Consider the following 14,478-nt stretch of genomic DNA (forward strand, 5'->3'; position numbering starts at 1 on the left):
TTGTGTATGGGTGGTGATACAGGTGGTGTTGATGGGAATGAACCTGGGGCTATGTAGTAAAGCTAATAAATCACCTAGAATGCCTGCAGGACAAACATTGTTAAATTAAACATTGGGCTTCTATATACAGTGCATTCGGAAAGTATTCAGACCCCTTGACTTTTTCCACATTTTGTTACGTTACAGCCTTATTCTAAAATGTATTAAATTGTTTTTCCCCTCATCAATCTACACACAATAACACATAATGACAAAGCAAAAACTAATTTTTAAAGATAAACTGAAATATTAGAACAGTTTTTTTTTTTTTTTGCAAATATATAAAATATAATAAAACGGAAATATCACATTTACAAAAGTATTCAGACCCTTTACTCAGTAATTTGTTGAAGCACCTTTGGCAGCGATTACAGCCTTGAGTCTTCTTGGGTATGACGATCTTGGCACATCTATATTTGGGGAGTTTCTCCCATTCTTCTCTGCAGATCCTCTCAAGCTCTGTCAGGTTGGATGGGGAGAGTCGCTGCACAGCTATTTTCAGGTCTTTCCAGAGATGTTCGATTGGGTTCAAGTCCGGGCTCTGTCTGGGCCACTCAAGGACATTCAGAGATTTGTCCCGAAGCCACTCCTGCGTTGTCTTGGCTGTGTGCTTAGGGTCGTTGTCCTGTTGGAAGGTGAACGTTCATCCCAGTCTGAGGTCCTGAGCGCTCTGGAGTAGGTTTTCATCAAGGATCTCTCTGTACTTTGCTCCGTTCATCTTTCCCTCGATCCTGACTAGTCTCCCAGTCCCTGCCGCTGAAAAACATCCCAACAGCATGACCATAGGTATGGTGCCAGGTTTCCTCCAGACATGACGCTTGGCATTCAGGCCAAAGAGTTCAATCTTGGTTTCATCAGACCAGAGAATCTTGTTTCTCATGGTCTGAGAGTCTTTACGTGCCTTTTGGCAAACTCCAAGCGGGCTGTCATGTGCCTTTTATTGAGGAGTGGCTTCTGTCTGGCCACTCTACCATAAAGGCCTGATTGGTGGAGTGCTGCAGAGATGGTTGTCCTTCTGGAAGGTTCTCCCATCTCCACAGAGGAACTCTGGAGCTCTTTCAGAGTGACCATTGGGTTCCTGGTCACCTCCCTGACCAAGGCCCTTCTCCCCCAATTGCTCAGTTTGGCCGGGCGGCCAGATCTAGGAAGAGTCTTGGTGGTTCCAAACTTCTTTCATTTAAGAATGATGGAGGCCACTGTGTTCTTGGGGACCTTCAATGCTGCAGAAATGTTTTGATACCCTTCCCCAGATCTGTGCCTCGACACAATCCTGTCTCTGAGCTCTACGGACAATTCATTCGACCTCATGGCTTAATACTTGCTCTGACATGCACTGTCAACTGTGGGACCTTATATAGACAAATCATGTCCATTCAATTCAATTTACCACAAGTGGACTCCAATCAAGTTGTAGAAACATCTCAAGGATGATCAATGGAAACAGGATGCACCTGAGCTCAATTTCGAGTCTCATAGCATAGAGTCTGAATACTTATGTAAATAAGGTATTTCTGTTTTGTATTTTTTATACATTTGCAAAAAAATCTAAAAACCTGTTTTCATTTTGTCATTATAGGGTATTGCGTGTATATTGATGAGGAAAAACTGTGATTTAATCAATTTTAGAATAAGGCTGTAACGTAACAAAATGTGGAAAAAGTCAAGGGATCTGAATACTTTCCGAATGCACTGTATGTAGTTCCTGTAAATGATCATTGAGAAAGTCATCATTAAGATTTATATTCACCTTTGTTTTTGTATCTTCTACAGGAAGACCCTGCACTCAGGTACAAGTGCTAACACCTGAACGGTCAGCTCGACTCATAAAGGAGATCCTCTCAACAGTCTGGCCTACCAGAGACTTCACAGTCCAGTGGGACCCTGGGAACCGAGAGAAGAAGCATCCTACACGCTCTTGGCTAAAGATGGTTTGGAAGCATCTGTATATTAACTTTACTGATGACCTTAGTACCTTTGAAGACATGCCTTTGATCCCAAATGTGCCCCTGGTGGAAAGTGTGGACTCAATCGAGCTCCATCGTCTCAAAACTCCATCCCCTATTATCATTGTGGATGAGGAGGAGGCCCCACTTTCTGAAAGCCTTCTTGAAATCATGAAAAAACTTGGAGTAGTAGTGATGAGAAAGTTGGACTTGTGTTTGCAGCATCCTCTGCTGAAGAACTACATCCATCCTTCATCTCCCAGTATGCTACTGCAAATCATGGACAGGTCGTCAACCCAGAGAGTGGCCAGCCTGGTCTTATCCTTCTCTAGCAAACAGAAAGTGGCACTGAGGGACTTCCTGGCAGGGCTGTCTGACATCACAGAGAAAGAGAAGCGTATCCTCCTTGAGCTGACAATCTTTGAGAAAGTAGGGCCATGTTCAGAGAAAGGCATCCCAACATATACCTCACTGAGAGGAGCCAGGGCTTTACACCATACCGCCAAGTGTCCACCAGACGTCAAACTATCCATCAATGTTGTGGGCTGCAGTGATGAGGCATCCATCCGTCTCATTAAGATGCTGAACGTGGAACAGTTGAAAACCACTGAATGCTTGAAGATGGTTGTTCAAGACATGGAGAAAGGGTTTTACTCAAAAGAGGATATCACTAAAATCATGCTCTGGGCCCTTAAGCATCTGTCATTCCTAAAGAATGAAAACAAAGCTGTGATTGGATGGCTTTCGGCTCTGAAGTTCATTCATACGTTTGCAGGAAAATCTGTTGCAGCTACAGACCTTTTTGACCCTGAGCTGGAGATTTTACAGAATCTGTTCTACATGGAGGAGAAGAATAGGTTTCCCACAAATACATATATATCATCTCCTGATATGCTACATTCACTGAGACAACTTGGACTGAAAAATGAAGTACAACTCAGCGAAAAAGATGTACTTCAGGTGGCACAGAAAATCGAGGAATTACAGGGTGGCAATGAGCCAGAATGGGAACCAGTTATACAGAAAGCGAAAACACTGCTGCAAATACTAAATAGACAAACCAAGCTGGTAAAGTCTTCAGAAGCTCAGACATCCTTGCAAAAACTGAAATGGGTGCCAGTCTGCAAGGACAGACCTGTAAATTACCCAAAGTCTCTTGCCTGGATGGGAGACACCCATAACATCTGCTCATTCTCAGAAATGTGCGATATATCCCATGCAGTGCTAGTAGGTTCTTCAGTTGCACTTGTGGAGCGCACTTCTGCCGGCATAAAGAAGGCCCTGAAGTTATCAATAGAGCCACAGGTTGATCAAGTGTTACAGCATTTGAAGGCAGTGAATGACTGGCACAGATCTCAAGCATTTACTACAGAAGACTGGTATCAATTCCAACAGATCCTTATTGAGATTTATGATTTCATGCAAGCACACCTTGAAGATGCAAGAGAGGCAATGAAGTCACTGCCATTTGATTGGGTGTGGACTGGCAAGACCTTCTCATCACCTAGCCACACAGTTCTAAAACCCATTCCTGACCTAGATTTGCAACCCTACCTGTACTCTTTGCCAAAGACCATTGCAAAGTTTCACAAACTTTTCAAATTCTGTGGTTCGGTTGAAGAGGTTGTCCCAAGCCATGTGTTCGATGTGATCAAAACAGTAAGGCAAAGGTGTGAGGAAGAAATGACTAAAGAGGAAAGTAAGCATGATCTCCTCCTCCTGATAAATATTCTGAGATGGCTGTATAACAGTCACATTTCTGTGGACATTGACATGCATGTACCAATCCTTTGCTACAAAGATCCAAGCAAACTGGCCATGAAACCCATTCACGAGTGCACCTACTGCGACATTAAAGTGGAGGATCTACATGACTTGCTTGATGATACATCAGAGCCCATTATCTTAGTCCATGATGACATCCCCATGAAAACAGCAGAATGGCTGAACGTGCCATGTTTGAGTACAAGACTGATAAACCCAGAAAACCTTGGCTTTGAACAATCAGGCCAACGGGAGCCTCTGACAGTGAGAATAAAGAACATTCTAGAAGAGTATCCATCTGTCGCAGATATTTTCAAAGAACTTCTTCAGAATGCTGATGATGCGAGTGCTACAGAGTGTAGCTTCCTGATAGACATGCGGAAGAATATTGACATTCGAGAGAACCTGCTTGATCCTGGCATGATTATATGCCATGGCCCCTCCTTGTGGTCATTCAACAACTCTACATTCTCTGACACTGACTTTCTGAACATAACAAGGTTAGGTGGGTCAATGAAGAGATGTGAGGCAGACAAAGTTGGCAAATTTGGCCTAGGTTTCAACTCAGTTTATCACATCACTGACATCCCCATCATAATGAGCAGAGAGTTCATGATCATGTTCGATCCAAACATCAACCACATCAGCAAGCACATTAGAGACAGGTCAAACCCAGGAATCAAGATAAACTGGAGCAAACAACAGAAACGGCTACGAAAGTTCCCCAATCAATTCAAACCCTTCATCAATGTCTTCAATTGCCAACTTCCTCTTGCACAAGAGTCTCCGTACAAGTACGATGGAACACTGTTCAGACTCCCCTTCAGGACTGAGCAAGAAGCATCAGTGAGTGAAATCAGCAGTGTCTACTACAACACCCCAGACATCTACTCCCTTGTTGATGAGTTCAGCATATGTGGCCACCGGCTCATTCTCTTCACTCAGCATGTTGGCTCCATGGTACTGAAGTACCTGAAATATGAAGAGCCCAATCCAGCAGCAGCACAGGATGTTGTTACTATCAACAAAAGTGTATGGTCATCCAAAGCTGCATATGGGCCTCTGAGCATCCTGAAATCTGCAGCAAAAGTCATGAAAAAGGTTGCAGCCACCAATAGGGTGCCGGCTGACACTCCCAAGTCTGGCTGCATCATACGCATTGTGGTGGAGGAGTTTCACAATGTGTTCAAGCGCATAGTTGATCTCCAGTCACCCCTCTTCAGAGGTTCAGAGGAGGATCCTTCCTCACACTTTGAAATGGCTGCGAAAGACGGAAAGAACAGACGACTGACAGACGAAATGCCCCAAAAGGCAGTTGATCTCACAAACTGGCTCATTTGTTCATGTATGGATGTGACCGAAGCTCTCAAATTTTCACTTGGTGAGAGCGGAAAACGACTTGGACTAGTGCCTTGCGGGGGTGTAGCTGTTCTGCTCTCAGAGGAGGAGAATCGAAAATGGACAGTGAAGGCAAACACCAACCACACCAACCCGATAGGAGAGGTGTTTTGCTATTTACCTCTCAGAATCAAAACAGGCTTGCCAGTCCATATAAACGGCTGTTTTGCTGTGACATCTAACCGCAAAGAGATCTGGAAGACAGACACCAAAGGACACTGGAACTCAGTGTTCATGAGACATGTGATTGTCCAGGCATACCTAGCAGCACTCAATATGCTGCGTTCAATGGCAGAAAGTGGAGAACTACTTGACTACAGCTACTACGTAGCATGGCCTGATCCAAGTGTAGTACACGATGACTTCACATTGATCAGCCAAGGAGTCTACCAAGAGATCGCCAAAGGGCGTGACGGTGACCATGCAAAAGTTTTCTCAGATGGCAAAACCTGGGTATCAATCAAGTACGTCAGATTCCTAGATGACTCCTTGCTCTGTAGATCAGACATTGGTACCGCTGCTTTCAAGATATTCCTAAAATACCTCAAGAAGAGCGGCTCGCAAGACCTCTGTGCTGTTGAGCTGCCTGAATGGGTCAAGGAAGGTTTTGATGATGCTGGATGCAAAGAGAAGCTGATAGAGAACACCCTGACAGAAAAGCAGTTCTTCTTAGATGTCTTTTTCCCCCATATCCAAGACATCGACAAAGAACTTTGTGACCCCCTAATGCATTATGTTTTGAATGACAAACTGGACGAATTTGCATCAATTCTTAGAGAGACTCCATGCATCCCATGCTCTGGCCCCAATCAACAATTAGTCTTACCATCCAGACTAATCCATCCAGAAGGAAGAGTTGCAAAACTGTACAATGCTGATGATGGAAGATTTCCAGAAGGAACCTCAAAAGACTACATGAATCCAGTGTGCTTGGTCAAGCTAGTACAGCTGGGAATGGTCAAAGATGATCTCTCTTGGGAGGATTTGATTGATCGTGCTGAATCTGTGTTTGATCTAAATGAAAATGATCACACTGCTGCATGTCTTCGGAGCAGCATTATTCTCAGTCTCATTGATGAGAAGCTGAAAATGACAGACTCCGGAGCAGGTAAACAACTGGAGAAGTTACAGGACATAAAGTTCCTTCCATTTCTGACAAAGCCTGCAGGGTTTTCACTACCATGGCATGGGAATACTTTCCCCCCGTCCACCATGTTTTCTGCCAAAGAGCTCTTTACGACTGACCACCAGGACACAGTGTGCTTGATGAAGCCCATCCTTAATGAGAACTCTCCATCTTTCAAAGGGTGCGGCCCGATCACATTGGCTGTAAAAGACTCTCTCGGATTGATAAGAAAGCCAACAGTTGGACTAGTTGTCAGTCAACTTAAGGAACTTGCTAAGTCATTTGACGGAGTTACTTTGTATCAGGAAAATATTACCAATGCCTGCTACAAATACCTACATGAAGAAATGCTCCAGGATGCCAAAGCAAAGACACAGATCAATGAGGAGCTGAAAACCTTTTGCTCCATTCTGGTGGAGAACACTTACGTTGAGCCCTCCAAAGTTGCATTCTACCAGAACTTTGACGCAGCACCATATCTCTACCAGCTTCCCAACAAGTACAGAAACAGTTGCTGTGAGCTCTTTGAGAATGTTGGGGTTCAGTCAAGCTTCACAGTTGAGAACTTTTCAGCAGTCCTTGAATTAGTGAAACAGGAGTGTGGGAGAAGAGCACTCTCTGAGGATAGCTTTCAGCTCTCTCGCAGAATCATTAGTGAAGGAATATGGGGCTTAATCAGAGACAAAAAACAAGAATTCTGCCAAGCTACCTACGGGGAAATTCTCCTTCCTGACACCCATCTTACACTGCAGCCATCAAAGTCTCTGTGTTACAATGACTGTCCGTGGATCAAAGTCAGAGACACAACTGTGAAATATTGCCATGCAGATATTCCAAGAGAGGTTGCTGTGAAATTAGGAGCAGTTCCCAAACGTCACAAAGCCCTGGAAAGGTATGCCTCAAATATCTGCTTCACTACACTTGGAAGTGAGTTTGGACAAAAAGAGAAACTCACAAGTAGAATTAAAAGTATCCTCAATGCTTACCCATCAGAAAAGGAAATGCTAAAGGAGCTCCTGCAGAATGCAGATGATGCTAAAGCCACTGAAATCTACTTTGTGTTTGATCCAAGAACCCACCCCACAGACAGAATATTTGATGACAAATGGTTGCCAATGCAAGGCCCATCTCTTTGTGTCTACAACAATCAGCCTTTCACTGAGGAGGATGTCAGAGGAATCCAGAACCTAGGAAGAGGAACAAAAGAAGCAAACCCTGGCAAAACTGGACAATATGGCATAGGATTCAACTCTGTGTATCACATCACAGACTGCCCGTCTTTCATTTCAAACAATGACATTCTTTGCATCTTTGATCCACATGCACAATATGCACCCGGGGCGACATCTGTTAGTCCTGGAAGAATGTTTAGGGACTTGGACTCTGACTTTAGATCTCAATTCTCTGACGTGCTAAATCTTTACCTGGGAGCTCATTTCAAGCTTGAACATTGCACAATGTTCAGATTCCCCATACGCTCAACAGAAATGGCCAAAATATCAGAGATCAGCTCTGTTCCTGCATCAGACAGAATGGTGCAAAACCTTCTGGATAAACTAAAATCCGATGGGGTAGAACTTCTCATGTTCCTCAACCACATGGAGAAAATTTCCATCTGTGAAATAGAGAACGCTACAGGAGACCTGAAGGTGCTTTACTCTGTGACTGCTAAAATCACAGATGGTGACCGTCTAAAACGCAAGCAATTTCATGCCTCAGTGGTGGATAGTGTGACAAAAAGGAAGCAGCTCACTCAAATCCCAGTCCAGCAGATAACCTACTCAATGGATATAGAGGACTCCGATGGCAATCTAACAACTTGGATGGTCTGCAATCGATCTGGCTTCTCCTGCATAGAGAAAGTCTCAAAGAGTGTGATTTCAGCCCACAAAAATGAAGACATTACTCTCTTTCCACGTGGAGGGGTGGCTGCATGTGTAAGCCACAACTACAAGAAGCCCCACAGAGCATTCTGCTTTCTGCCCCTTTCATTGGAGACTGGCTTGCCCTTTCATGTTAATGGACATTTTGCATTAGATTCTGCCAGGAGAAACCTATGGAGAGATGACAATGGAGTAGGAGTGAGGAGTGATTGGAACAACAACTTGATGACATCTTTGATAGCTCCTGCCTATGTGGAGCTGTTGATTCAGCTGAAACGACAATACTTCCCGGGACCTGATCCCACCATGACTGTGTTACAGGGAACACCAATTCACATCGTCAAAGACACTTTGAGGAAATTCCTGTACTTCTTCCCAGTCAATAGACTTGACATCCAGCCAGATTGGTACTGTCTTGTCAAAGCAGTGTACACCTGCATTCATGCTGACCTGAAACGTCTCCTTCCTGTCGTTAGGGCTCCCCACATTGACAACACAGACATGCACTCTGCCATATACATCTCCTGGGTGAACACATCCTCTGCCAACAAAGGTCACGCATTCTTTGACAATCTGCTGCAGGATGAACTTCAACATCTGAAGAACACAGAATACAACATCTCCTCACGCAAGTCTGTTGCAGAAAACGTCTTCCGACTCAAGGCCCTGCTTTCGGATGTGGGCTTCAACTTGGTCCACAGTTGTGATGAAACAGCCAGTCTTTACTTCTGTTTGGATGATGCAGGCATTCCCGTGAGCTATGTTACCCCAGAGGATGTACGAACATTTCTCCTCACATTCTCGTCCCCAGACACATCTTGCCAAGTTGGGAAACTTCCCTGTCGACTCCAGCAGTCGAATTACATGCTCTTCCATAGCCTGAAGCTTCTGGTTGATTACTGCTTCAAAGACGTAGGTGATGAAATCAACATAGAGGGGCTACCACTGCTGATGACAATGGACAACATACTCCAGGTGTTTGATTCCAAGAAACCAAAGTTTCTGTCCACACACCATGAACTGGTCTCGTCAAGGAAAGAGCTGTTCATGAACACACTGTACATGAAGTACAACAACATCCTGATGAATTCAGGTGTTGCAAAGGTCTTCGACATCAGCAGTTTCGGGGAACTGTTGAGTTCTGTTCTACCACGTGAATACAGAACAAGAATCCCTGTGAAGTGGAGAGACAGCTACGCCAGTGAGTCTTGGCTTAAAGGTGCGTGGCACTTCATCAGTGAGAACATTGCAGTCAAGGAAGAGCAGGCAGGCATCAAACCCAATTTTGAGACTGTACTTGACCTACTGAAAGACTGGGCTTTGCTGCCAGGAATCAAATTCATGGTTTCAAGCAACAAGTTGGTTGTCCCTGATCACGATGTGTTGCTTCCCTTGAGTTTGATAAGCACAGCTATCTTTCCAAACGGGCAAAATGACAAAATCTTTCACATCCTAATGAAAGGGGGATGCATTCAGCTTGCTGTCAACAAAATATGCTTCAAAGAGAATCCTGTCCTGCCTTTTCTGGCACAGCATACAGCAAACATAGACAATCCATCCAGCATCCTGAAAGCACTGGAGTACATGATTCAGACGGCAGCTTTCAAAACAGGAAGCTTAACTGACAAAGACTTTGAGTCTCTTCTGTTGTACTTCAACTGCAATTTGATCAACCTCTCCCAAGAGGACATTCAAACTCTGAAATTGCTCCCATGCTTCAAAGCAGTCAGTGGCAGATACATCAGTATTGCAAACTTTGGGTCATGCTATGTTCTGGCAAAAAGCATTCCCTCTGCAGATATGGAAAAATGGGCCCACACAACATCCTTCGCCTTTCTCGCTGACAATCCACAATTGAAGGAACTGTACAGTTTCCTTGGATGTTTCCCAATTGATGATCTGGAAGTCTACCTGAGGCATCTCCTACCAAAGTTTGACAGCCTGTCATACGATGCAAAAATTGAGCATCTTGTATATCTGAAGCAGAGACTTTTGGCAATGGAGGAGTCATGTGGGATGAAGGATCAGCTGTATGAGAAACTGGAAGGTCTGTCATTCATATATGACTACACCAACAGACTCAAGTCTACCAAAATGTTCTATGATGAAACAGTGAAGGTGTTCGAAGTGATGCTCCCTCCAAAAGCATTCATACCCAATGACTTTTTCAAGAAGGTTGAGCAAGTGTCAAAGCCAAAAAATGGAACAGCATTTCTCACCTCATGGATCACATTCCTAAGGAATATAGGTCTCAAACACATTGTCTCTCAGCAGCAAATTCTCCAGTATGCAAAAGAAGTCAGCATCAAAGCTCAAACAGAGAACTGGTCCAAAGAAAAAGCCCAAATGATTGTTGATGTTCTCCTTAACCACATATTCAATGAGAGGACAGATCTATTTGTTGGCGCTTTCCTCAAAGAGCTGTCAATGATAGCATTCCTTTGTCCTGAGCGTGCACCCACTGAGCTGATCCGGCTCCATGCTCAATTCCAAGAGATGAATGGCACTCTCCCTCTGATACGTTTCAGTGGGTCTCAAGTCAATCCAAAATTCAAGCAAACTGATATCATTCAATTGCTATGGACATCATGTCCCATTCTCCCAGAGAAGGCCACACCAGCAGCCATTAAAGACCAGGAGGGAAGCACGCTGACTGGCCAAGAACAACTGGACTTAGTGCTGACCATGTTAAGTGTCAACTTGGAACCCCCCTTGGACAAAGTGATAAGCAACTGCAAAAATATCTGCAACATATCCAATCATGACGATGACATGGTGAAAACAAGAAACAAAGTCTTGAGATCCACCTACGAATTTCTCAATGCAGATAAAAGAGAGTTTCGCTTCCAGCTACAAGGGGTGAGTTTTGTCATGGTTGAGGAGGGCTGGAAACTTCTAAAGCCAGAGGAGGTTGTCATCAACTTGGACAATGAATCTGACTTCAAGCCATACCTATACAAACTACCACTAGAGCTTGGCATCTTTCATCAGCTGTTTAAGCTTTTGGGCACAGAGGATGTTGTATCAACAAAACAATATGCTGAAGTGCTGTGCCGCATTCACAGAAATTCAGAGGGTAAGCAGCTCGACCCGAATGAAATGAGAACTGTGAAAAGGGCTGTCTCAGGGCTATTCAAAAGCCTACAGAATGACCCAGTTCAGATACGCAAAGACCTTGAGAGCCTCAGAGATTTGATATTTTACCTGCCAAGTCACGATGGTAGATTAGCCAAATCCAACAGTTTAGTGTATGACGATGCCCCACACTACAAGAGCAGAATTCAGGGTAATGTAGGCGTTCAGATGCTTGTGGACATGAGTCAGTGTTATCTTGGCAAGGACCATTCCTTCCACACAAAGCTGATCATGCTGCTCCCACAGAAGCTAAGGCCAAGACTCCTGAGTGGTATCCTTGAGGAGCAACTGGATGAGGAGTCTCCCAAAATGTGCCAGTTTGGAGCTCTCTGTTCGCTTCAGGGTCGCCTTCAACTACTACTGTCATCAGAACAGTTCATCACAGGACTGATACGAATAATGAAACATGAAAATGACAACGCATTCCTTGTGAATGAGGAAAAAGCCATACGATTGTGCAAAGCACTTTGTGAGGGATTGAAGGTGTCTTGTTTTGAGAAACTCCAGACGACACTAAGAGTCAAAGGTTGCAGCCCTATCCCACACAGCCGGAGTGAAACACTTGCCTTCCTGAAAAGGTACGGAACAGCTGTGATTCATCTCTACATCCAACACTCAGACAGCAAAGACATTAATTTTCTATTAGCGCTGGCGATGACACTAAAATCTGCAACGGACAACTTGATATCTGACACCTCCTATCTAATTGCTATGCTGGGCTGTAACGACATCTACAGAATTACAGAGAAGCTGGACAACCTTGGCGTAAAGTATGACTCCACAGAGGCCTCAAAACTCGAGCTTCCCCTCCCTGGAACACCCATACCAGCTGAGATACACCATATACTCCTCATGGATCCAATGAATGTGTTTTATCCAGGAGAATATGTGGGTTACCTTGTGGACTCTGAAGGAGGGGATGTCTATGGCGGATATCAGCCCACTTACACGTATGCCATCATTGTTCAAGAAGTAGAGAAAGAAGAGGAGGACAACCCAAGCTTCCTTGGGAAATGCTTCCAAATTGACATTGGATATAGTGAGTACAAAATAGTCAGTTCTCTTGATCTGTACAAATTCTCTAGACAAGAGGAAAGTACTCATATCCGAGACAGCAGAGCCCCATCGACTCCAACAACCCCCCCAGAATGTCGCTCTCCTGGTCCTGGTCCACGATTGGTGCCTCCCCTTTTTACTAGAAAGGAAAATCACAAAGTCCCTCCCACAAAACAATCTCCCAAAAAGATAAGACTTAGTGCATTGCCAGAAATCCTAAAAGACGTGACCTTAGTTATTGAGCAAGCTTGGAAACTCGCTGAAACGGAAAGGAAGAAGATCATTCGCCGGTTGTATCTCAAGTGGCATCCGGACAAGAATGCAGAGAATCTAGACGTAGCTACAGAGGTCTTCAAGCACTTACAGAATGAAATCAACAGGATGGAGAAGCAGACTCTGACAGATCAGCAGAACACTGACAGAGCATCCAGGAGAACTTTCTCAACGTCTTCCACCCGCTTCCAGTCAGAGAAGTTTTCATTTCAAAGATTTTACACATCGTGGAACCAAGAGGCAACAAGCCATAAGTCTGAGAAACAGCAGTTCCGGGAGCAGTTCACTACTTATGCAGGTTCGTCACATTCTAATCGCTTCTTTGTGCCCCCGACCTTCAAGTCTGTTGGCAATCCTGTGGAAGCCCGCAGGTGGCTCAGGCAAGCAAGAGCCAACTTTTCTGCTGCACGGAATGACCTTCACAAAAATGCCAATGAGTGGGTGTGTTTCAAATGCTACCTAGCTACGAAACTAGCCTTGATAGCTGCCGACTATTCTGTCAGAGGGAAGTCAGACAAGGATGTGAAACCCACATCACTGGCACAGAAAGTGGAGGAGTACAACCCACAGCTAGCAGGACTTGCCAAGGATGTCAACATATTGGAGGGATATGGCGTGGACAGCCTAAGAACTCGCTATCCTGACCTCTTACCCTTTCCCCAGATCCCCAATGACAGATTCACGTCTGAGGTGGCAATGAGAGTGATGGAATGTACAGCACGGATCATCATCAAACTTGAAACGTTTGTGCAACAAAAAATCTAATTCTGCCATGCGATTGGAACATATTAGACCATTTAAATAAAACAAATATGCATAGATCCACTGAACAATAGAATATTATAGTAGCTGTGTGCAATACTGATATGTATATTATTGTTTTGAGGCAAAATTAAGTATCCAGCTGACAGCTTAGATATGCAGCACGCCAGTACCAATATTGGTTCTGTGGCCCATGCATAATGTATACATATCTTCATATCCTAACAACAAGCTGTCTGAAAGTAATTTGATGTGGCTGTACCATTTTACAAATACACAAATTATCTTTAGCTGCAATGCTGTACATACAAATGCCCCATCAATACTTTTTTAACCAAAGTCCCATGTTGAATATATTTGCTCTCAGATAATTGAGTACTATGCTGCTTTTTTACTTGACCTTTTATACAAGTATATTTTTCCTGCGATAGACAACCATTTGTCTGTACTTTGTTTGTTACCATCTAAAAAGTCAAGTTTATTGATTCTAGACAATTCTCTCATGTTGTCACTGTTGTCATGCAATGTGTTCTATTTGCAACATCTGAAAATCAACCAACAAAATTACAATCATATTTGTACTTTTAAAATGGAATTATTTTATATTTTGATGGTTGGTTTATTTTTATTTGTAATAAGTTGTAAATGTTCTGTATCATAGCCTTTGCTTGTAAATGGACAAAGCACTTTCTCAAAACACCTCTGGTACTTGCACTTGCACTTGTAGAGCGCTTGTGACAGACACCCCAGCAGATTGGGAGAAATAGACTGAATGGAAAATTCTGAATGTTACTTCTAGCTTTCATACGTCTATACTTTAGATTCTGTTTTATCATAATTGACTGTGTCTCCACTGAACTGTTTGTCAGTTTATTAGACTTTGAATGGTGTCTTTTAGGAGCACAATTGTACACTACATCTACTGTAATTATCTGTATGCTGACGAGTATGTATGATACATCAGGTACTTTTTGTAGTACTCATGATAAGAAAGCAGTTACCTGCTTTGAAAACGTCATGAGTCAAAATTATTAATTATGGATTGGGCTGACCAAAATGATTTAGGGCAAGGATTCATCCTTAAGAAAAATCGTGATTA

General features: G+C 43.6%; 1 protein-coding gene across 1 annotated transcript in view; it reads left to right on the forward strand.

Moving 5' to 3' along the window:
* Positions 1-13,382, forward strand: part of LOC311102072 (sacsin-like) — a gene marked incomplete at both ends in the record, with an annotated part of 31,797 nt that extends 18,415 nt beyond the window's left edge. Inside the window, one exon of the mRNA XM_084143293.1 lies at positions 1,810-13,382. Within this exon, the coding sequence (XP_083999419.1) occupies positions 1,810-13,382 (11,573 nt within the window). The remainder of the gene's footprint in view (positions 1-1,809) is intronic.
* Positions 13,383-14,478: the final 1,096 nt, after the last annotated feature.

This window comes from Coregonus lavaretus (assembly GCF_964263955.1).
Source record: "Coregonus lavaretus genome assembly, chromosome: 26".
Lineage (NCBI taxonomy): Eukaryota > Metazoa > Chordata > Actinopteri > Salmoniformes > Salmonidae > Coregonus > Coregonus lavaretus.